Source organism: Aquarana catesbeiana, linkage group LG06 (assembly GCF_042186555.1).
Source record: "Aquarana catesbeiana isolate 2022-GZ linkage group LG06, ASM4218655v1, whole genome shotgun sequence".
NCBI classification, from domain to species: Eukaryota; Metazoa; Chordata; class Amphibia; order Anura; family Ranidae; genus Aquarana; species Aquarana catesbeiana.
The window spans coordinates 377527737-377552750 of record NC_133329.1 but is presented as its reverse complement, the minus strand read 5'-3'; the positions used below and the strand labels follow the sequence as shown (position 1 = coordinate 377552750).

At 40.9% G+C, this 25014-nt stretch overlaps 1 protein-coding gene across 6 annotated transcripts in view; it reads right to left on the bottom strand.

The window, feature by feature from the left end:
* LRP1B (LDL receptor related protein 1B) overlaps positions 1–25014 on the bottom strand; it is a 2172167-nt gene that overhangs the window by 976225 nt on the left and 1170928 nt on the right. For all 6 annotated transcript variants that reach the window (XM_073634235.1, XM_073634238.1, XM_073634240.1 and 3 more), the window contains exons 15-17: positions 17790–17912; positions 11589–11729; positions 3193–3318 (exon numbers count right to left, since the gene is read on the bottom strand). In XM_073634235.1, coding sequence (XP_073490336.1) covers positions 3193–3318; positions 11589–11729; positions 17790–17912 — 390 coding nt within the window. The remainder of the gene's footprint in view (positions 1–3192; positions 3319–11588; positions 11730–17789; positions 17913–25014) is intronic.

Genomic DNA, 25014 nt, shown 5'->3' with positions numbered 1-25014 from the left:
CAAATGTTATCAAATTGGGAGATAACATCATCTACAGAGGCCGTTAGATATTCCATCCTCCGAATCTCAGCCTAATGCAGACCTTCACAGAACCATCTAGTTACCTTCTTTTTGCTCCCACACCACTCTATGCAGCCATCAAAAGTGAAAGTGTAAGCTATGTAAGTTACAAGTCCCTTGAGTCTTGCTTACACGGGGCTGCAGACTCTTGAGTGACAGTGCTGCCACATGGGTGAGACACATACATCTTCATACTTGGAAATATTAAGCATTTCCTTTGGCTCCCACTGGTTTATGGTGTGTGCAGGAACCGAGAAAAGGCAGCTGGCTCCCTATGGTGCAAACAAGGTAGATGACAGCACTGTACAGGACCTGCAGCAGAGCAGCAGGGTGATAGAAGAGGACAACTCTGGATCCTCTGTGCTTGTAAATATATGCATTTTTACAATAGCACTAAACATAAGTGAGAAGAACATTAGATTTGTATTGGAAAAGTGAAGTTCCTCTTTAAAATCACCTTAATGTTACCTTCCCCATTGACTCCAATGCATTTCACAAATTATCCACATTTCTGCTATCAGTTCCCGGGAAATTAAAACTATCGCTTTCGCTCTTATTTTCTCTGCATCTCGGGTCCCAGTTCCGCCCATTGCCCAATCACTATGATTGGGTCTCACTCTGCATGTTAGATCATTATACTATACATTATGCAGAAAGAAGATTGTCACAAGAAGAGAAAATATGACTGGTAGTGACTAAGCCGTGTATTCAAACCTTCGCACACCTTACAAACCTGCCTACAGTTAATGCAGAATTCTGTAGTGAACTGGTGTGTGGCTCCACCAAGCATTTATAGGAAAATAATACCTTCACCAAAAAGGGGTACTGGTGAAGATGCCTATTTTCCTATATGTGTATGGTATCAATCAATTCACTACAGCACCCTGTATGAGCTGTGGGCAAGTCTGTAGGGAGTGCAACAGATACAACACAACTTCTGCAGCGACTCTAAACCATAACCGTGGGTACTAGCCAGAGCTGTAGGATATCGCTGGGTTATTAAAAACTCAAGAGACTTCTCACAGTCGAAATACCAGTTTTGGAAAATTCTGCCCTGAAAATTTCCACCATGAATACAGGGAAATGAGAACTCTTAGTTTTGCTCTTCCCTACTCTGCACCGCAGGTCTCAGTTCCATCCATTGCCCACAATCACTATGATTGGGTCTCACTCTGCTTGTTGGATCATTTTACTATACATTGTGTAAAGTGCAGAAAGAAGATTGACACAAGAAAAAGAAATCTAGCTGGCTGTGACTGAGCCACGCACTCTAACCTACGTGCACTTTACAAAGCTGCCCACAGTTAATGCAGGATGCTGTAGTGAACTGGTGGATGGCTCCACCAAGCATTTATCAGACAATAAGACCTTCCCCAAAAAGGGGTGCTGGTGAAGATGTCTATTTTCCTATACTTGTATTGTGGCTCCATCAATAAATTCACTATAACACTCTTCATGAACTGTGGGCAAGTCTGTATGGAGTGTGACAGATACAACACAACTTCCCCATGTACTCAAACCCATCACTGTAGGAGCTAATCAGAGCTGTAGGCTATCACTGGGCTATGAAGAACTCCAGAAATCTCTTACAGCCAAAATACCAGTTTTGGAAAATTCTGCCATGAACATTTCCACCATGAATTTAGGGAAATTAAAACTCTCAGTTTTGCTCTTCCCTACTTTATTCCTAAGGTCTCAGTTCCCCCTATTGTCCACAATCACTATGATTGGGTCTCACTCCACTTGCTGGATCCTTTACTATACATTATGTAGAGTGCAGTAAGAGGATTGACACAAAATGAGGAAATCTGGTTGACAGCGACTGAGCAAGGTACTCTAACCTTTGCACACCTTACAAACCTGCCCACAGTTCATGCAGAATGCTGTATTGAATTGATGGATGGCTTCACCATGCAGATATGGGAAAAATAACACCTTCACCAGCAAGGGGTGCGTGTTGGAATCTTTTACTATACATTATGTAGAGTGCAGAAGAAAAATTTGAAGCAAGAAAAGGGAATCTAGCTGGTAGTGACTGAACCATGCACTCTAACCTTTGCACACCTTACAGACCTGCCCACAGTTCCCACAGGTTTATGTAGTGAACTGGTGAATTGCACCACCATGGAATTATAGGAAAATAAAATCTTTACCAAAAACGGGTGCTTGTGAAGATCCTTATTTTCCTATAATTGTATGCTGGTGCCATCAACCAATATCAGAACATAAGACCTTCCCCAAAAAGGGGTGCTGGTGAAGATGCCTATTTTCCTATACTTGTATTGTGGTTCCATCAGTCAATTCACTATAACACCCTTCATGAACTGTGGGCAAGTCTAAAGGGAGTGCGACCAATACCACACAACTTCCCTAGGTACTCTAACCCATCACTGTAGGAGCTAACCAGAGCTGTAGGATATCACTGGGTTATTAAGAACTCCAGAGACCTCTTACAGCCAAAATACCAGTTTTGGAAAATTCTGCCATGAAAATTTCCACCATGAATTCAGGGAAATGAAAACTCTCAGTTTTGCTCTTCCCTACTTTGCACCTCAGGTCCCACTCCACCCATTGCCCACATTCACAATGATTGGGTCCCAATCCACTTGTTGGATCCTGTTACTATACATTATGTAGAGTGCAGTAATAGGATTGACACAAGAGGAGAAAATCTGGTTGGCAGTGACCGAGCAAGGTACTCTAACATTCACATACCTTACAAACCTGCCCACAGTTTATACAGGATTCTCTAGTGAATTGGTGGATGGCTTCACCATGTAATTATGAGAAAAATAGGATCTTTACCAGCAAGGGTTGCTGGTAAAGATCCTTATACAATACAACTTCCCCAGGTAATCTAACCCATCACTGTTGAAGCTGCCCAAAGCTGTAAGAATTCATTGGGCTATTAAGAACACTGTAGACCTCTCACAGCCAAAGTACCAGTTTTGGAAAATTCTGTGAAGGCACACTGCATCTAAATCCAAACAATAGCTTTTAAACAGTATGAAAAATGATGTGTTTAGCTTCTCTGGGTTCATTTTAAAGCGTAATCTCTTTATCATCGGTGCTACTTAAGTGTGACAAGCTACAGTTTCATGCTGTGTACAAAGAGTCGCTCACACATCTTACCTGAGCAGGTCTCATTAAATTCGTCTTCATTATTTCCGCAATCATTGGCGCCATCACAAAGCCACCTCTTGGGAATGCAGCGGTTACTCTGGCACTTAAATTGATCTGCCGGACAGCTGTGGTTCACTAGCAAAACAAGAAGCCGCAAGTGAAAACACTTAACATGCGCTGCTTGCAAATGAGCCCGGCTCCAAAATAATGCATGTAAATGGGGCTCCAAAAATTATAGCGTGATGAGGGAGCATGTCAGATAGCATTTATTTTTATTAACAGATGAATAAAGAGCTAAATGAGTTTTTAATGGTATTTTGTTCAAAAGAAAATGAATGCTACTAAGTCATTTGTCAACACTGAGATAAGCTTTAATTCCAGAAACAATGGCTCATAATTTTTATATTGTTAACAACCAAATGGTAATCAGCTTTTTAGTGATTCATGTTCCAGAAAGTGATCTTCCAGTGGCAGTACTCAGCATAATTGGCTTTTGCGCAACTTACGTTAAACATTTATTTTTCTCAACAGTTTTGGTCCTAGTACAGTAAATAATGAACTGCGCTAAAAGAAAGTTAACCTTTATAGAAAGTAAAGAAACATTCATCAGTTCTTGCCTCTAGAGCTTGTAATACCCATTCCCCAGCCATAAACAGTACACATTGTGGTTGATTTGTTGTAAAACAGGTAGAATGTACCAACTCCAAGCAAACAGGTCCCTGGAGGATCTACCACCATGCTGTTCCAAAAAAAAGACTGCCTATTTTTTTTTTTTTTGAGAAAAAGAAACCTTGGTTAAAAGGGATTTTGGGATTAATGTGTATCCAAACTCAACAACAAAAAGCTAATTTATTGCAGTTTACCAGTCCTTAGATGTGGTGATTACATTCCTTTTTTTTTTCTTTTGCTAAGCTTTTATTTTTTTTCTTAATTTTCATCTAGTGATTCTGCCAGTAACACCAGGGCAGGACTTAGGGTGGTGGGGCCCCTGGGCTTGAGTCACTTTCGGGCCCTACCTTCTATACATTACTTTAAACCTTTAGTTTTCTTTTAAGCGCGCCACTCTGATACCGCTTGTCCGCCATTACATAACTGTCTAATGCAGACAAGTTTTCTCAACGGCAGTAAACGTGGCACTACGTAACTGCCAATAACCAATCAGCAAACCTCAAGATAAGAGTTTAAGGAATTTTAAGGAAAAAAACAATTTAGTGATAGTTCACACCAGACGCACTTCCGTGCGCTTTTTTTCTGCACTCAAAATGCATGCACAGTGTTTTCCATGGATTCGAATGGCTCTAGTTCACACCATGCAGTTTCCGATCAGTTTCTGATGCAGAAACTGACTGGAAACTGACTGCATGGTGTGAACTAGAGCCATTGGAATACATGGAAAACACTGTGCATGCATTTTGTGCAGAAAAAAAGCACACAGAACTGAACAGAACTGCGTCTGGTGTGAACTAGCACTTAAGGAAAAAAACGTACATTTAAATGTTTATCAATGCAGTCTTGCACAGCGTCCATCTGCATGCTTGTCCAGTGTCATTTGCAGCCTTGCCCAGTGACATTGCAGCCTTGTCAGTGTCATTTGCAGCCTTGCAGCCTCCATCTGTTGCCTTATCAGTGTCCATCTGCAGCCTTGTCCGTGACATTGGCAGCCTTGCCCAGGCTGAAGTTAAACTGCAGTGACTTCTCAGTGTCACTGCAGTTGAAATATGGCGCCACCGAGATACACAGAGCCGGTCCTGTGTATCTCGGCTCCTGACGGCTTTTCTCGGCTCCTCTTGCAGTCCCGCCCAGTCCTGCCCTACGATGGACATAACACAGGTCCAATGGCGGGACTGGGCGTGACTGTGAGCGGAGCCATGCGCCACCGCCGAAGCTAGCCGAGTGTACTCGGCTAGCTCCGCTCACAGTCATGCCCAGTCCCTGTGTTATGTCCATCATAGGGCGGGACTAGGCGTGACTGTGAGTGGAACTAGCCGAGTATAGTCGAAGTACACTCGGCTGGGGCCCGTGGGGGGCCCCCTATGGGGCGGGGCCCATGGGCTTAAGTCCACTCAAGCCCTATGGTAAGTCCGGCCTTGAGTAACACATTTCCTGTCCTAGTGTGGCAGCGCTTACTTACTTACTGAATCTATGGAGAAGCAGCTTTGTTACCCTAGAACAGGACTACAGAAAACTTCCCCCTCTCCTTTTCTCTGTAGCATAGATAAGGAATGTGAACAGAGTGAGAGCGCCATAGCTATAATAACTGATCATCATTGCAATTTTGTCTGGCTCATGACAATAAAGAAATTTTTTACAGCATCTTTTGGATTCAAGTGTGCGATCAATCTTTTCTTCTCTTCTTGCCACAACTATAATGTAGGTCCGGTATTTTTTTATTTTCTATGACAAAAATGTCACAAAAGAAAAGCAAATGGATTTTGGGGAGCCTATAGTCCCCCATCATCAGGGCTGTGGGACAGGATAACATAAAATAAGATAAAATGAAGATCTATTTATGTAAGCACATTTTAAATTCCAAGTCCAGGAATATAAAAAAAAAAAAAAATCACCCTTGCAATGCTCTGCAAGGGCTAAATGCCCATTATATCTACTAGTGGGTACAGTGCTAATTGTATTGCTTACTGTTGGGGTTTACATACTCCTAAATACAAGTGACCTCACCAAGGAGTCCTTAGGTTCTCTAGACAACATAATGGTGTTCTGCAGTTTACTTTGGCTAAGGGACCCTATGCCATTAAAAAAAAACAAAAAACATCCATATTCTGGAAGGGCAGGTTCTAAAGCCAAAGCCTCTCCATGGTTGCTAAATCTAGAGGGGAGACAAAAAACATTTTATTTTTATTGTTTTTATGAAATGGTGAAGAATTAGAACCCCTCTCTATGTGTCTTGGTGACTAATACTTGACTGTACAGGAAAAAAAATCTAAATTTTGAGCTGTCACCAGAACAGCAATTGAAGAAAAATCTTCCAATGGAGACACTTGAACTGATGAGTCGGTAAGGCTTTTTCTTACTCAGGAAAAATTTCCTCTCATTTTCAGTTATTTTTGTAGGTCAATAAATAAAAGGAAATCTAATGGGTTTTAAACACTGCCTACTCTTAAAAAAACTACAACTTGGATACTTTTTAGACATATTTTAAATATATTATATGTAATGTTTAGATACATTTTATTTTTTAAAGTCAGTTGTGAAGGCACATTAGGGTAAGTGTTCCATGGATTCAAGAAAGTATTCCATGTTTTCAATGGCACCTTAAAGAAATTGTTCCATGGCAGGCAATCACAGCTCTAATTATGCTAAATTGGCTTTAAAGTAAAAAAAAAAATATGGAGATACTATGGGCAAAACTGTCCTTTTCTCTAGTAAATTCTATGTTATCCGACTGACCAGCATCCTATCACTTTGTATTCAAACTCGTTATATTTTATAACTTTGTAATTATTTCAACAACACTTGAGAGTCCAGACGTTTGAGCTGAACAATTAGTCTGGCGATTATAAATCTTTCTCATTAATTTTCATTGCTTCTGGAGCTGTGTGTCACAAAAATCGGGTTTATGATCTGTTTGACCTTAACAGTGCTGAATAAGATACTACAGATAATTGGGCCTGATACACAACTTTTCAATAAACACGGTTATGGCCAAAGGTCACACTCACAATGTCGCAGGATCTTCTATGTGCTGGTGTAAGAATATCTGGTAATAAAGATGAACATGATGGGTGATAATTACAATTATTAGTGGGAGTATTAAGGTGGAACATTTGAAACCTGAATTCTAGGGAAGTACATATCTACTGATTTTTAATTCTTTCCAGACACGTTTGTGATCCATACACCTCTGTTAGACAGCACAATACGAAGAGTGACACCACCTTTACTGTTTGAGTCATGCAATACTGTTCTGCCCCACTTTCTATGTTGTATTGCATTGCATTAGGTTGTTGTTGTTTCGTAGGAATGCTGACATCTAGTGATGGTTTCTGTCCACTACAACTTTTTTACTAAAGTGATTTTGGTTTCTCCCTATGTCTTCCTCTCTTGTGTAGTGCTAGTCCTAGCTAGACCCTCCCCATGTCTTCCATGTTCCCTCAGTAAGTGTTAGTTATTCACAGAAACAGGGCTTAGGAAAGCCACTTAAGAAAAAACATTCTCGGAACTTCATTTAGCTGAAGCAAAATTGCGTTGGATTCAACTTCTCTGTCTAAATAGCTCCCAACTGTCCCTGATTTCGAGAGACTGCCCCTGGTTTGGAAAACAGTTCCCTCTGTCCCTCTTTCCTTCTAATTTGTCCCTCATTTTGGTCTGATCTATATAGTCGTATATAAAATGCATTTTTTTTATCTTTCAAAAAGTGTTTCCCAGTGCTAAACATTGTTACATAGTAGGTGAGGTTGAAAAAAGACACACGTCCATCAAGTCCAACCTATGAACCTTTAAACCTTTCATCCAATTTCTAAACTTCTAGATTTGTAAATCTCAAAAGCCAATATAAAGGAATTGTAGTAGTAAAAAAAAAAAAGCACTTGTGGGTTTAACTAATCTTTTTTTTGTATAATTCTCCTATGGAGGGTGTGACAGGGGGTATGTCCTATGCCTTCCTACTTTTGCTAATAGGTGTCCCTCGTTCCCATCTCAAAAAATTGGGAGGTATGGGTGACTATACTGTCTGAACAGACTGGGTCTGCATTAAGCAGCATTTGAAACAGAGCAAATATCGCCGTGTCACCTCCCCACTCCCAGCTTACTGCAGTGTTGCCCTGTGTCTTGTGTATTTACTATCAAATAATGTTATTAGGTAGTGTGTTAGGGCTACAGAACACCTCTCTACTAGATTCTGGAGAAGATAATTGAGGGTGATGTTCTGTAGGTCCAAAACGCCTCCCATCCTTAGGTGACAACATTCCTCTATAGGTACCCAAAACAGTGGGTGAATATAGGCTGATAAAAGAAAACAAATGCAGCAACCATTTCTAAGGACTAGTAAGGGGTTACATATTAAAATTTGTTATTTTGGATACACTTTAAGTTGTTTATGGGAGAGTCACAGCTGCATTTACAGTCATGGCAAAAAATATTGGCAAACCTGCATTTTGGTCAGATAATGCACCACTTTGCCCAGAAAATTGTTGCATTTACAAATGTTTAGGCATTCTCATGTTTATTTCTTTTGTTTGCATTGGTATGACATAAAAAAGTGGAGAAACAAAAAGCCAAATCTGACAAATTCCACACAAAACTGAAAAAATTTACTAGGCAAAATTATTGGCACCTCCTCAAAATTGTAAGAAATAATTGCATTTCAAGTTTTGATGCTCTTGTAATTTGTAATGAAACTCACCTGTATCAATTAACAGGTGCTGACAATATGGAAATCACACTGGCAACCAGTTAAAATGGTGAAAAATTGACTTAACCTCTTGTGTGCTACATGGAGCATGGGGAAGAGAAAGAGCAGCAAAGAATTGTCTGAAGATTTGAGAACAACAGTTGTGGAAAGGCATGGACAATCTCAGAGGCGTAGCTTGAAACTTGTGGTCCCCGATGCAAAAGATGACCTAGCCCCCCCCCACTACTTCCAACATGCGTGCAGATACATCCACCGCACACCTCAAAGTGGCTTAAGAGTTTTGAGTTCCCAGAGTTCCTCTTTACATCAGAGGACAGGGATCACCTCTGGAGAATCAGAGGACAGGGACCCCTGGCAGGACACTTGGCAGAGCTCCTTTCCCATCCCATCACTGTATACAGGGCTGAAATCACATTCCTTTACACACAGTCTGTCAGTCTTCACAGGGTGTATCTGGGTTTTATGTTGCCCTTCTGACCTGTAAAATTCTCTGGTAGGAACGGCAGTGTATTTGCAGTAGGCAAATACATCCTGTGCAGATCATGGCTAACTGGCTGTGTTGTAAAGGAATGTGATTTCAGCCTTGCGGAGGAGGAACAGTATAGGGTGCTGTAATGGGTAAGGAGCTCAGCAGCCGGGCATAGCATGCAGGGTGGAGGGGGTGGTCAGGGGGCTTTGGGGGGGCAATTTAGATCTGTGAGGGCAAAGCCATGTGACACAAAATCTGGAGCGTGCAGCCCTTCAGGGGCCCCTGAGGAGGTGTTAAGGGATTTGTTTTAGCAATTTCTGAAGGTATCTCTGTCAGTGTTGGCAGGTGTTGGGGGAAGGTCACCTTCCGGAGGTGTGTGTCTTTTCCCCAGTTGTCAGGGAAGTGGGGTAAGTAGACATCCCCGGTTGGGGGGGTACAGAGAATCCCAGCTGGTGACTAGCAGACACTGAGCAGTGTCATACCTCACCAGTGACATCGGTCCCATCGTGGCTACAGGACGGCACTGTCCTCCTCTTGCCTCGCTGATCTCGGTTACTATTCCATGTTGCCAGCACACAGCACAGACACTTCCCCATCCTGGGCTGTTCTCACCCCATGCTCCTCTCCATTCAGAAAATGGCTCACAGCTTCTTCACAGCCAATGGGAACAGAGGGGTGTGAACTGTGGAAGGCAAAGTAGAAGCCCAGTACAGGGGTGTGGCTGTGGGACCCTAGGGCTGGATTTTGTGGAGGATATGATAATATGACAGGGAGGCTGCAGGGGCCCCCTGGAGCTAGGGGCGGGTTTGCGATTGTGACCCCTGCAACCCCTTATGCTACGCCCATGGACAATCTCAAGGTTACGAGTCCATCTCCAGAGATCTTAATGTTTTTGTGTCCACTATGTGCAACATTGTCAGGAAGTTTACAGCCCATGGCACTTTAGCTAATCTCCCTGGGCGTGAATGAAAGAGAAAAATTGATCAAAGATTGCAACAAAGGATTGTTCAAATGGTGGATAAAGAACCTCAACCAATTTCCAGACAATGCAAGCTGACCTTCAGGCACAGGGTACAACTGTGTCAGCTCACACTATACTTCACCATTTGAATGAAAAGGGACGCTATGGTAGGAGATCCAGGAGGACCCCACTGCTGATACAGATTCATAGAAAAGCGAGATTGGAGTTTGCAAAAACGTACCTGAGGAAACCAAAATCATTTTGGGAGAATGTGCTGTGAACAGACAAAACAAATGTACAGCTTTTTGGTAAAGCCCATAATTCTATTGTATTCAGAAAAAAAATGAGGCCTTTAAAGAAAAGAATACAGTCCCTACAGTCAAACATTGTGGAGGTTCACTGATGTTTTGGGGTTGCTTTAGGCACTGGATGTCTTGACCCTGTGCATGGCATTATGAAATCTGAAGACTACCAAAGAATTTTGGGGTGCAATGTAGGGCCCAGTGTAGGAAAGTTGGGTCTCCGTCAGAGGTGATGGGTCTTACAGCAGAACAATGCCCCAAAGCACACATCAAAAAGCACCCAGAAATGGTGTAAGAAAAAGCGCTGGAGAGTATTGAACTGGCCAGCAATGAGTCCAGATCTAAATCCCGTAGAGCACCTGTGGAAGAATAAAACAGCAGTTATGAAAAGGAACCCTTACAATCTGAGAGACCTGGAACAGTTGGCGAAAGAAGAGTGGTCCAAACTTCCAGTAAAGAGGTTAAAAACATTAATGGTTACAGGAAGCGATTTGATTTCAGTTATTTTTTCCAAGTGGTGTACTATCAAATATTAAATTGAGGGTGCCAATAATTTTGTCCAGTCCATTTTTGGAGTTGTGTGTGGAATGTGTCAGATTTGCTTTTTCTTTGTCCACTTGTTTGTGTCATACCAATACAAACAAAATAAATAAACATGAGAATGCCTAAACATTTGTAATTGCAACAATTTTCTGGGCGAAGTGGTGCATTATCTGACAGAAATGCAGGGGTGCCAATATTTTTGGCCATAACTTCTGCTTAGTGAAACTTGGCAGAGGCATGCATGATGGATAATTTTGCCCAGCTGAATACCGGTACGGCACAAGGCATTAATGGTCCTCTAAGAATGCTTTAACACTTTGCGGTGTATTGTTTCCTCACTGCTGCACATGTGATCAGTTATGACACCGGCCATTTGATGGTTTGACAGTTTGGTTGAGAGCACAAGCAAATGGAATAGTTACATGGGCCGGAATGTAACAGTTTTTAAACTGTTTATTTGATGGGTTTAGTTCCCCTTTAATACATATTTATAAAAGAGTTTGCAGTATGAATATAGGAAGCACTTAAGGTGAAGTTGAGATTTCATTCTAAGACTTTTCCGTGTTAGCTTCACTTGACATTTTTCTGGGTTGTAAATCGGTGTCCTCATAGCCTTGTTACATAATTAAGCAATTATAATTCTTGTTAATACGTTCACAGTTATATGACTTGGAAGCCCTGGACACCCGCTGGAACAGACAGCGGTAACACACCGTCTGGGTTCATCTATAAATAAATACGTTGTAAATGACAAGTACGTACAGCAGGCGTCAACATTTTCATCGCTCCCATCCAGGCAGTCGTCTTCTCCGTCGCATTTCCAGCCGTCTTGTATGCAGTGCTGGTTTTTACACTGAAATTCTTCCAAGCTGCATAACTTTGGTGAGGTTTCATCAATGTTAACTGTAGGTAATTAACAGAAGGAAAGAAACAATATGTCCTATTAATGTAAAAACATTATAAAAATGTGTATATACTTTAAGGAAGGATGGACTTGCAGGCAATGTATCCTTATTAATGTCACCCAATGGGATGGAGGATCCCAAGTTGCTACCTTTCTAAGGTCCTCTTCTTTCCTAACGCTACGTTCACATGGGTAGCTGGATTGCAGCATTCAGATGGGTCTACAAGCTGCCTCTGGACTCAGAAGCACTCTTCGACCCGTTAGCTTTGGCTATTTTGTGTGTGTATTCAGAACCACTGTATGGCATAAAAATCTGGCTGTGGGCGTGGTTGTTTGCACAAAGTGTGCATAGGGCTGAAGTTTCTTCACCAGCAAGAATCCTTAAATCTTGCCCCTAGAGATCTTAATCACCCACGCAAATGTAGTCTAACCAGTTGTATACATCAGGCAAGCTACATACACCTAAAAAGGTGCTCATAGCATGGCCTGTTCTCCTCTACTGCCACATCCTACCCTCACAGCTCTTTACAGCAATTCCCGGCTGTCAAAATGACAGCCGGAACTTGCTCTGCAATACAGCAACTATTACAGCCACTGCTGTTAAAAAAACACTGTCTGAACAGAGATACAAAGAAACATTATTAGTTTGTATTTGCTTTGTTTCATTTATGCACAGATCAAAGGGTGACCTTTGATCTTGAAATAATGTGAAGACTTTTTTAGTCACTAAGGGGTGGGCTAACTCCAAGTTATTATGCCTAGTTTTAAAATGGGATGTACACAAAAATCATATAGGTCTGGTGTTCACAAACATTTGTTTGATTCATTTTTCAAATTTGTTTTTTTTTTTGTTTATATAGCAAAAAAACAAACAAAAAAAACCCAATGATGATTAAATACCACCAAAAGAAAGCACTATCTGTCTCAAAAAGTTATAAAAAATCCATTTGGGTACAGTGTTGCATGACTGAGTAATTGTCATTCAAAGTGTGATGGCCCTGAAAGCTTAAAATTGGCCTGGGCATGAAGGGGGTGAAAGTGTCTGATATTGAGATGATTTAATATTAAATCTTTCAGTCATGGCACTTGAGGCAGAAAGAGAGAGTGGTTGATTTACTAAAGGCGTTAAGGTTGTTCACTTAAGGAGAAGTACAGCCAAAGCTCGTTTGGTTGTACTTCTCCTGTGGATCACAGGAATGCAGTTCATTCTGTACTCCTGTGACCTGTTTTCAGCAGACAGCAGGTGTTGGCTGACATCACAGAGCCGGTCCAGGCTTGGGAAAGATCGCAACCATATGTTTTGGATCCGCCTACATGCCTGGACTGGCACTTGGCTCACCCTCTCAGGAAGCTGCTGAGAGCCTGAGATGGCCTCTCCCACCCCCTCCACAGCAGAGAGCTCCAGTGAGCATGAGAGGGGGAGGCAGAGCAGAGAGCCGGTGACTGACAGTCACCAGCTCTCTGCTCAGGGAGCTCTGAGAACTGAGGGATTGGTGGTTTTTGATTGCTCGGTTCTCAGTCTTAGAGCCGGCGCGGGACTGATGCCGTAGCCACCTAGGCAAGTATGATTCCCCAAATAAAATAAAAAATTTCCCATACTTCTCTTAGCAAAGTGAACTTTCAGTTTGCAAGGTCAATTTTTACATAGCTCATCCAATCATGAGCAAGCACATTCAATTTTTAAAAAATTATATTTGCATATACTTGAGTATTCTATACAAAGTGAATTTTCACCACATTCACTACGCTAAGTGAAAACTTCTTGCTAAGTGAACGCACCCTACTTCTCCAGTAAAACACCCCCATATTCTCCACAGACATGGGGAACTTGCAAGTCTCCATACTCCTTGTTAGCAGACCATCCCGGTAATTTGTATGGGTTTGTGCCAGAAATATGGACTTTGTGTAAACAGGTTTTGTACAATAGGAACTACCTTTCATTAGCACAGAAACCAACAATTTACATAGTTTTGTTTACATTTCTAACAAGCAAATCTGTAAATGAGGACAAGAAGAAAACAGCACTAACAAAGCTTTGTGTCTCAGTGAAATTTGAACTTAACACAAATGAAGATGCAGACTTTCTTTCGCAGCTGAGGTGAGGAGTAAACAATGAACATAATGATTTTAACATTTCAAAATTCATCCATATACCAGTAAATAAAAATTCCATCTGAAATTCTGTTTCCCGCACTGGCCTTTTACTGAACCTCCAAAATGACTCGCTGTACAATTATGTGCAATTGTAAAGTTGTTCCAGACTTTTCTATAAGGGCTGTTGCATTTCTACTGCTTCCTATTATTTAAAACGTATTAAACTCCAGCTAAATTTTTTTTTTCTGTTTTAAATGGAGTGGAGACTGTTATGCCCCGTACACACGGTCGGACATTGATCAGACATTCCGACAACAAAATCCATGGATTTTTTCCAACAGATGTTGGCTCAAACTTGTCTTGCATACACACGGTCACACAAAGTTGTCGGAAAATCCGATCGTTCTGCACGCGGAGATGTAAAACACGTACGTCGGGACTATAAACGGGGCAGTAGCCAATAGCTTTCGTCTCCTAATTTATTCTGAGCATGCGTGGCACTTTGTGTGTCGGATTTGTGTACACGCAATCGGAATTTCCGTCAACGGATTTTGTTGTCGGAAAATTTTATAGCAAGCTCTCAAACTTTGTGTTTCCTATGGAAAATGTGTGATGGAGCCTACACACGGTCAGAATTTCTGACAACAAGGTCCTATCACACATTTTCAATTGGAAAATCCGACCGTGTGTACAGGGCATTAACGTAGTAGTAAACAAAAATGTATTATATTGCAGCTTACCAATCTTTAGATGTGGTGGCTGCATTTGTTTTTGGGGGTTTTTTTGGCTTTTTTTCCCCTCTGTATTCACCAGGTGACCTGTACAGTATCATGCCTCCTGTAGAGGGGCCAATGCACACTGCATCTCACAGAAGCACAAAGAAGCTGCTTCTACAGGCTTTTGAGCTTTTTTTGAGCTCTTATTTTTTTTTTCTGCCTGGAAACTCCCCTCCATGAAATGTGTCCATGCACACTATGGCATTTTCAGGAGTTTACCAAGCATATGCTTTTACAGGCAGAAAAAAAAAAAAAACTCACCAAGCTCGCATTTTTGAAAGGAGCTTTTGAGCAGAAGAGACACCTAAGTCCCCAAAAATGCACAAAAATGTGCGAAAAAGCACAAAAAGCTAAAAAACGCACACAAAAAGAGGATAAGCTCAATGAAAAACAGCAAAAGAGAAAGTCAGAGAAATAAAAGCTCAAATGCCTGTAAAAGCAGTTATTTTTTTGTGAGCTGCAGTGTGTACGTACCTGAGCCTGATCTCGATCCAGCACTGTGCACAAGAGTAGCGGCTTTCTCATCTTTCTCCCTCCCCATTCGCTCAGAGACAGCCATTAACTTCTGCTGCTGTCAATCACAGCCAGTGGGGAGGAAGCAAAGGAAGCAGGGGCGGGGTCGAGCTATGCTCTGTGTGTTTATGAATGCACAGAGCCAGCTCTGGAGTGAGCCTACATGAGTGCCCCCATAGCAAGTAGCTTGCTATGAGGGCACTTGACGGGGGGGAAGAGCCGTGAGCACCGGAGGGGTACTGGAGAAGAGGAGGATCTGGACTGCTTTGTGCAAAACCATTGCATAGAGCAGGTAGGTATAACATATCTGTTATTTAAATATATATATATATATATATACATATATATATATATGTATATATATATATATATATATATATATATATATATATATATATATATATATATATATATATATATATATGTATATATATATATATATATATATATATATATATATGTATATATATATATATATATATATATATATATATATATATATATATATGATTGAGATATATATATATATATATATATATATATATATATATATATATATATATATATATATATATATATTTATATATACGCCTCCTGAATGCCAGTATTTCTTTGTCTTTATTTGTCAATTTGCAGTGGAACTAATGTGACGCAAGTGCGAACCAATCATTTGGTTTGCAGTTGTGGCGCAGTCCTGTTGAGTTGAATGGCCAAGTTTGACAGGTGCTGCTGCCTGTCAACTTGACATGTAGTGTTAGATTTGCCACACCCATAGTATATATATAAGTACATATTTGTTTGGGACAAATATGTACCTCCTTGAGTCTAATAAACACTGACCATTTAATTATAAAAATGTAAATGTCTTTATTCAAAATATTACATAGTTTCTTAAAAAAAGGGTTTGTTTTAAAAACAAGTTGATGTTGTCCTGGCCTTAAGATACAATTTTTTTAAAATCCAACGCATTTCGCATGCTTCTCCGCTTTGTCAGGGCCTCAAATCCTGTTAAATACTGTAACAGTGTACAAGAAGATACACATATGAAATAATCAATATTTGGCAGCAAATCACATTATATATTATAGGATATCAAGTCTCAAAAACACTTAACAGATAGTATCTTGAAAAATTCTATCCATTGTGAAAATGAATATCATTTATAATTCATTAATTTATATAATATAGTTAACTATAGTCCTTTGTGCATGAAATGGAGAAACAAGCAAAGTAGTAAAAAGTCATCTGTATAATGTTGCATAATAGTTGGTGATAGATAGCCTGGTTGGCCCGTGGGGAATACCTTAACCCTTAATACCTAAACCCTTAAAGATACTTACCCACATGCAGTAATGGACAATACCATGAATCTGGGTATTAAATAGATAATATGCCTACACATATAAGGTGATTTCATGATTTTTGACAACTATAGTTACCAATATTATATAAATGAATGGATACTATCTGATAAGTGTTTTTGAGACTTGATATCATATAATATATAATGTGATTTGCTGTCAAATATTGATTGTTTCACATGTGATTTCTCTTGTACACTGTTGCAGTATTTAACAGGATCTGAGGCCCTGACGAAGCGGGTCAGCCCGGGAAACACGTTGGCTTTAACAAAAAATTGGATCTCAAGGCCAGGACAACATCACCTTGGACAACTAGTTTGATAAATTGTTTTAAAACAAAACCTTTTTTTAAGAAATTGTGTAATATTTTGAATAAGGACATTTACATTTTTTTATAATTAAAGTGATTGTAAAGGTTCGTTTTTTTTCACTATAAAAATAACAAACATGTTATACTTGCCTGCTCTATGCAGTTTGTTTTGCACAGAGCAGATCCTCCTCTTCTCGGGTCCCTCTGCTGTGATCCTGGCCCCTCCCTCCTGTTTAGTGTCCCCACAGCAAGCAGCTTGCTATGGGGTCACCCGAACCATGTCACAGCTCCGTGTGTCCATTCAGACATGGAGCCCCGACTCGGCACCACACCCTCTCTCCCCTGATTGGCTAGCTGACTTTGATTGACAACAGTGGGAACAAATGGCGCCTCTGCTGTGTCTCAGCCAATCGGGAAGGAGAATCTCGGATTGCTGAGACACTTGTGGACATCGCTGGATGAGAGGGACTTTAGGTAAGTGTTAGAGGGGCTGAGGGGGGTGCTGCACACAGAAGGCTTTTTATCTTAATGTATAATGCATTAAGATAAAAATCTTTCTGCCTTTACAACCCCTTTATTGGTCAGTGTTAATTAGACCCAAGGAGGTACATTTAAAGTCCCAAACAACTATGTACTTTTATATTCACTTTCTAAGGAATGGTACCTCCTTAGGGTAAGAATTAATTTAAACTCTACCCCCCACACATGACATTTTGCACACCCACAGTATGTGAATGGCCTTCTCCAGCTGTATTGTAGGTTTTCAAAGGATGGTCAAGTAGGCAGATAAATCACGGCTTTTACCAGTCACCCGCGCGAAAGCCCAGCTCTGCACTGCAAACAGGACAGTTTGAAGTTGATCAATCGGTTTTGGCAACAAGAGGCTTTTTTTTTTTTGTTACATAAGCCCCAAAGGGTTAATATTTATCAGGTCTGTGAATGTATATAATTCTTCCTAGTTTTGCAAGCAGTAGAGAAAAAAAGATGTGTTTGAGGAAGCCTTACACACACAAGTTGAATTATTGTCATCCAGATGCTGGTTATCAGCACAGCCACAAACTCTCCCTCCAGGAATGGCGAGACAGAGCGTTCCACAGCCTCCATTGTTCAAGCGGCAAGCGTTGTCACCTGCAGATAGAAAATATACACCTTAGCAGCTCATCATTCACAAGCAACGAGGAGGCCAACACAGAAATATCTTTTGCTGCAAACCCGAGAAACATTTGTCTGGTTACTTAAATACTGTGTGCGCACAGACCCCGCAGGCAGCGGAGACATGAAATATTTGTGAACGGCCATCCTGCGTCTTTTGATAGTAAATTGTTTTTTCTTTTTCTCTACAGCTAAATAACATCACATGATCAATGAATATTGTGCTGGGCCCAAGTGCATAGTGTTGAGGTTTGTAGCCACTCTTGGTCATGAAGGGAAATGGCAATACACAGGAGCTGATGAATGCTGTCCATGTTCAATAAGCTGGAATAATCAGATTTGTAATAATAGATGCAGAGGATGGCTTGTGCACCAATAGAGAAAATCCTTCTTTACTGGGTGCTTTGCATACACAGGGTCTTATTAAAATAAACACTGCAAAGTACTAATTGTTAAAGCCCAATTGAACTTTAACATTAAATTAAATACATTAAAGGCGCATAAAACCAAAAGATATGTACAGTCCTACTGTTTGTTTTCTTTAGAAATAGGCAACATCCTGAGTAGATAAACCTGCTTCCTGCCAACATCCTGTATTCAAGGATGCTTTTTCTCTTTGTGTAAGCAGTGGTCTCTCTGCAAAGGTCTGTCACATTTCTTGCCAGAGCTATAACTCTCCAATCAAGAACACGAGCTTTTCTGAATGGAGAGCTCTATCTCAGCAGGTGTGTTGGGCCTCTGCAAAGAGACCACTGCTTCCAAATTAAGGGCAAAGGTCCTTATTGCACATTTTTTTACTTAGTCTTTTGCATTTTTCCATTGAAAACAAGCTGTAAGACTGTGCATACCAATTTATTATGAATGGGCTACTAACCCATCTCAACGGGAAAATTAACTGACGTGCACCTACAGTATTTGCAAAGGGTCCCGCATTACACTACACTTCATGGTATGTGCATTGTGGTATGCTGCCATGTGCTGTGCAATGGAAGCTACTGTACTGTGTGCTTGCCTTTATCCACCAGATGTAAAGTCCTTTTACATATTTCACATCACACGCCTGATTTCCACTTTTATCAAGCCTGTGGTAACTCAATATGAAGACAGATTTCAGGTAATTACGCTTGCTCAGCTGATAAATGACTCCTTAAGGAATATGGCAAGTAAGTAAAGTGTATTTATTTGTTTCCGCTCAACTTCTTCTCGAAAGTAAACCTGAAAGTGTGTATAAAAGAGGGTATAAAACCATATGCCATAACTGTGGCAAATTAAAGCACAGACTGGCCCATGTGCAATCGCAAAAGTGTCTAAAATATTGGGATTCTGGCAGCCATGTTTCAGTATCTGTGTCCCTATTGGCAGAAAATCATCAAGAACCAGACCACCTATGTGAGAGAAAGAAGGACACAAGCTCACACTGAATCATGGAGGAGAATAAGAGAAAGAAGTCTACATGGAGGATAGACATATTTTACACCCTCGCATCAGTGCTCTTGTAACAGTCTATTTTTTGCTTTACAAATAATTAAAAAAGGGTCTCTTACAACCAAGGTTGACAACCACTTGTATACAGTAACAAAATGGTGAAGAGAAGTTACCAAAATACTCTAAAGCAGGGTTTATCAACCAGGGATTCATGGAACCCTAGGGTTGTTCCCACTGACACCATTGATCTTTTTAGCTATCTGTGAGGGGGTAATTCTCCCCAATGACCAAAAGTGTAAAGAGAATTCTTCCCACTGACCATCACACTAATATATAGTGAGTTGTAGATATAGTATTTTTTAGCAGGGGATCCCTGAGACCAGAAAATTATTTCAAGGGTTCCTCTGTGTTAAAAAGTTAGAGAAAGGCTGCTTTAAATTAACATATGTAGCATCCAAAATATTTTTATTGAGTCTCATTTTTGGACATTGAATCCAGACAGTGTAGACCTCAAATTGTAAGACCTAAGCCCCACCCCCAACCCCATCATTCAACAGTTCAAGACCAGAGCCTCAATGACTAACAGATGGTACTAGATTGTCAAATGGTGGCAGGTCTTGGCGTTCAGGATTAGGCCCCTTTAACATGGGCTTTTATGATAAGATCTGCCAAGTTTTTCAGGTCTACCCTATCAGACGCTTCATACAGTTCTACAGGCAAGTTCAGAAAAAAAAATGGAAAAGGGTTGCCTCTTTTTCTGTTTTTCTGGAGCTAAATACGATGGACCAAAGATATCCCGATTTAAAGTCCTTTTATATATGTCCTCCCATGGAACCATCAAGGGTCTGCCGCAGTCTGCTGACAAACAGAAACTGAATAGGTATGAATGTGACAAAACTGCCATTTGTCCCGTTCTGCTCTGACTCAACAGTGAAATCTGTTCACAAGTGTTCAATGCATGCATGTTCAGGCAGCCGCTGCTCCCAATATGACATCCATGTTGGTGTTGGTGTGGTTGTGTGTCCCCGAACGCAGACTATGGGGTTGATTTACTAAAACTGGGGAGTGCAACATCGGGTGCAGCTGTGCATGGTAGTCAATTAGCTTCTAACTTCAGCTTGTTTTGCTTTGGCAAAAAAACCCAAAAAACTGGAAGCTGATTGGTTTCTTTGCAGAGCTGCACCAGAATTTTCACTCTCGAGTTTTAGTAAATCAATCCCAGTGTGTCCAAGTGGAAATCAATAGAACTGCCTGCACAGGGATGTACAGAACACCTGTGCATCTCTATGCAGGTAAACACAGCCCAGCATATGCATATGGTATAGTACACCCCAAGTGAACGAGGCCTTAGTGATGCTGATCTTCTGCAGTCTCATTGCAGCCTCTTCATGCCTACATGCACTCCAGTGATGGCTGCATGGCATCTCAGGGCAGGTGGTGACACCAGTGGACCATACCTGCATATTATGTATTTGAAAACAATCAGGTTTCACCTGTATCAGAAGCCTGTTTGACAACTCAGAGGCACAAATGGAGACAGGGATAGAGCAGTGTCACGTTATAAAAGGAAATACCTGAGCAAGGACCTTCATGTCAGGATCACCAGGTAATATTTTAATGAAAGCTGCAGTTTTAAAACTATTGACTTTCGAAATTACATCAATATGTTGAAGTTAATATGAGATTTATTGATTGGATTACATCTACCTTAAGAAAGACAAAATGAGACTCAAATGTAGGCAATATTTAAAAGACTTGTTGCTCAAATATTAGAAATGAAAAAAAAAAATGTATAAAAAAAAAACACAAATATATAAAAGAGAATCAGCACTGTACTTGTCACAGAGACCAAATATTGCATAAAATATGGCTGTAATAACATGTATGTAGGATTTTGGCCTCGGGGACAAATTGAAGACAATAATAAAAAGGAAGGAAAGCAATTTAGAACATACTGCGGGCCATAAATATTTAATTTATGTGGGCCAATTATCAAGCGAGGTTACGTTCTTCACGCCTCGGCCTGGAATGGATGAGGCGGATGTTCTATCATTGCGAGGCGTAAATTTAATTTGGTGTGTTGACAATAGCTTACGAATAAAAGGAAACTGGGAGCCACCCAGGCTGGAGAATCTGAGGCGGCTTCTTAGCATCATTTAACTTTTGAACCCGGGTGGTAATCAAGTTTAGATCAAATTGCATCCAGCCGTAACAACGACTATTATATAAATAGAGGGTAAAAAAAGACTCCATGTTTATTGTACGACCTTGGAATCAAGTGCATTATTCTTTACGGTATGCAAATCTAAGTGCTTGAATAGGCAATCACATATTCTTCATCTCCGTGAAAATAAAGATTTCACATATTTTACATTTGCATGTAATTAAAATACAGATTATTTTCAAGAAGGAAAGAGTGAGGTGGGCACCGTGAAACAGGAACAAAGACACTTATCCTGTGATTACTGAGTTTCTAAAGTAGTCTGGTTCAGAAAAGTATCCTTGTATTGTCTTCTCAATCCACAAGGAACTGATACATTAGAAGAGCAAAGAGCAAACTGTTGGTTTGTCGGCGTTTGTAACCATTTTCTGTATCAATACATTTTTAGTGAAAGGTTTTAAGTAAATACAGAAACAAGATTACATTTATGAGGGTTTGGACTAGCCATGCTCAACCAGGGTTCTGTGGTACCCTAGGGTTCCTCCAGAGGTGATTAGAGATTCATTGAACTGTGGATAACTCACCACCGGTCTGATTGTGTCTGCATATTTCCAGGTCCAACACCATGTGGCATAAGTGCAAGGGATACATTTTGACCACCACTGAAAGTAAGCATTCTTCCCACTGACCACTGCCTAGGGATGGGCAAATGGTTCGGCTTGAGCATAAGTTCGGGCCGAACTTTCGTTGTTTGGACGTTCGGCGAACAGCTAAACAAACGGGTCGTTCAACTGTTTTTTTGGCCCCCGAACCGATCACAATGCATTGCACCGCTGAAAGTGCATTGCAAGCCCTGATTGGCTGAAGCAGTGAAAGCTTCATACATGTCATTCATACATACATTAGTGTAGAGTAGGGACAGCTTCAGATAGTTTCAGTGTAGCGTAGTGAGAAAGTGTCAGTAATCTTGACGTTAGTGTATAGCTAGAGTAGCATCAGTTCAGATAGCGTCAGTGTAGTGTCGGTTGAACACCGTCTATTTGATTGCGTTACTGCCAGTTTAACGCTATTTACTTCTGTGTGCATTACTGTCAGTTTAATGCCATATAGTTTTGTGTGCGTTACTGCCAATTTAACGCCATATCGTTTTGTGCGTTACTGAAAGTTTAATGCCATTTACTTCTGTGTGCGTTACTGCAAGTTTAACGCTATATAGTTTTGTGTGCGTTACTGCAGGTTTAATGCCATTTATTTCTGTGTGCGTTACGGCAAGTTTAATGCCATATAGTTCTGTGCGTCACTGTACGCTTGATGCATTATATTGCAGTATATTATAGTGTATCCATGGAGTGTGTCTGTGTAGTGTGAGTACTCAAATGAAAATGCACCAAACACCACTTTACATTCATTAAAGTGCATCTACATACAGAATTCCACTTCTTCTTTACATTTGCTTATAAGCATGGCCCCCTCCCAATAATGTCTGGGAGGACAACAAGGAGAGGCAGACATTTCCTTGGAACTGTAAGGGGGCCAGCAACAAATGCTGTCCATAGGCAAAGGTGGGCGTGGTGGTCAGTCCTCAGGCAGGGCATCATTTCCTTTGTTTAGTGAGTTTGCCCGTGGTATCCAGCCAGCGCATGCAGAGGAGGTGGTGGACTGGCTTACTAAACCTTCCTTACTAAACACTCCCCTACCCCAAGACTGACAATGCTGCTGTCCAAAGCTGTCTCTGTTGCTCCTTCATCCAGAGTGCAGTCACCCTAATACATAAAACATGTTACTGGCCAGATCTCCAGGTAAAAACAGAGGAGAAGAAGCCATACAAAAAGACAACTAATGCATCCACCACATCTAAGGATTAGAAGGGTGCAATATTTAAAATTTTTGATTTTGGGTTTAACACCACTTCACTTGTTCCTAGATTAGTCTTAAATTCCTCCTGAAAATGGCAAAGCACTTTTTGTGCCTTGGCACACCTGAGGCCCTACAGTTGCATATCTGTAGTGTAAGATCCTCTTTGAAGATGCCACTACTGAACTGCTAACTGTTCTCCTTACTGGAGGGGAAGCTGTACTTGAGGACTGGTTGTTCAATGATCTCCTTACTTTTACTTCATTCTGTAGATTTGTGCTTCATACACCTTACACCTTTCCTGTTGCTTCTTGACTATTCCCCCACCACTCATCAGATCACTATTCCTAAGGTGGGCGGCTTTGAAATTAGGAAGCAAAGCCCTGCCTCTACCAAATATGGTTACCTCCACAGAAAGACACAATGCGCAACAGGACACGGTAAGTCAGTAATGGGCAAAGTTCAGCTGCAGTAAAACCACAGGCAATACTGATGGGTAGACCTTTACCCTCTCATGGTGTCTATGGAAATTCTTGGCCAGCTTGGCATTGCACGGCTCCAGTAACATTTAACATTGGCGTCTATGGAAAATATTGGTCAGCTTGGCATGGCTGTGCCATGCCAAGCTGACCAAAATCGCACCACACTGCACATGCATGAGATCGGCAGGTGCATGCTGGGTGGCCAGCATGCACAGAATCCAGGAAGAAGGACACTGTGGCTTCAGATGCCCACACTGGAGATGGCTGCTCTGTGCAGAAACTTCACAAAGTAAGAAAACGATGCTGCACTCTTGTTCGTTTTGTAAAACACTCGCAGACCAAGTCCCTCACAATCCAAGGTTTTACTGTATAAGTCCATAGTTAATTTGTGTATAGTGATCCTTTTGTCACTGCTGATAATCCTCCGTGCCAATCAGCAGATTATACATGACCTATTGCCGCGTACACACGACCGAACTTTCCAGCAGAAAAGCTCTGACGGAATCATTCCGTCGGACATTCCGATCGTGTGTGGGCTTCATCTGACTTTTTCTTTCTAATGCCGCGTACACATGACCGGACTTTCCAGCAGAAAAGCTCCGACGGAATAATTCCGTCAGACATTCCGATCGTGTGTGGGCTTCATCAGACTTTTTCTTTCTAAAATTCTGATGGACCTAGAAATAGAACTTGTTTCAAATCTTTCCGACGGAATCAGTTACTATCGGGAAAACTGCTCATCTGTATGCTATTCTGACGGACCAAAAACAACACAAGGCCAGCTATTGGCTACTGGCTATTGAACTTCCTTATTCTAGTGCCGTCGTACGTCATCGCGTTCTAAACGATCGGACTTTGGTGTGATTGTGTGTAGGCAAGTCCGTTTCAGCGGAACTCCATCGGAACTCATCGGAGTCTATTCTGATGGAAAGTCCAGTCGTGTGTACATGGCATTAGGGTCTTGGAGGATGTAAAATAGGGTGCCCTCTTTGATCTTAACTCCAAGGGTCTAGAGGTGAGCATACACATCTTAATTTGTAATTGCTCTATGTACAAACAATACCAAACAAACAAATTATCATCGAATAAAATAATGAATGATACAACAGAAAAGTTATCTATTGAAAATAGGATCTCTCAAAAATAATGGATTAAA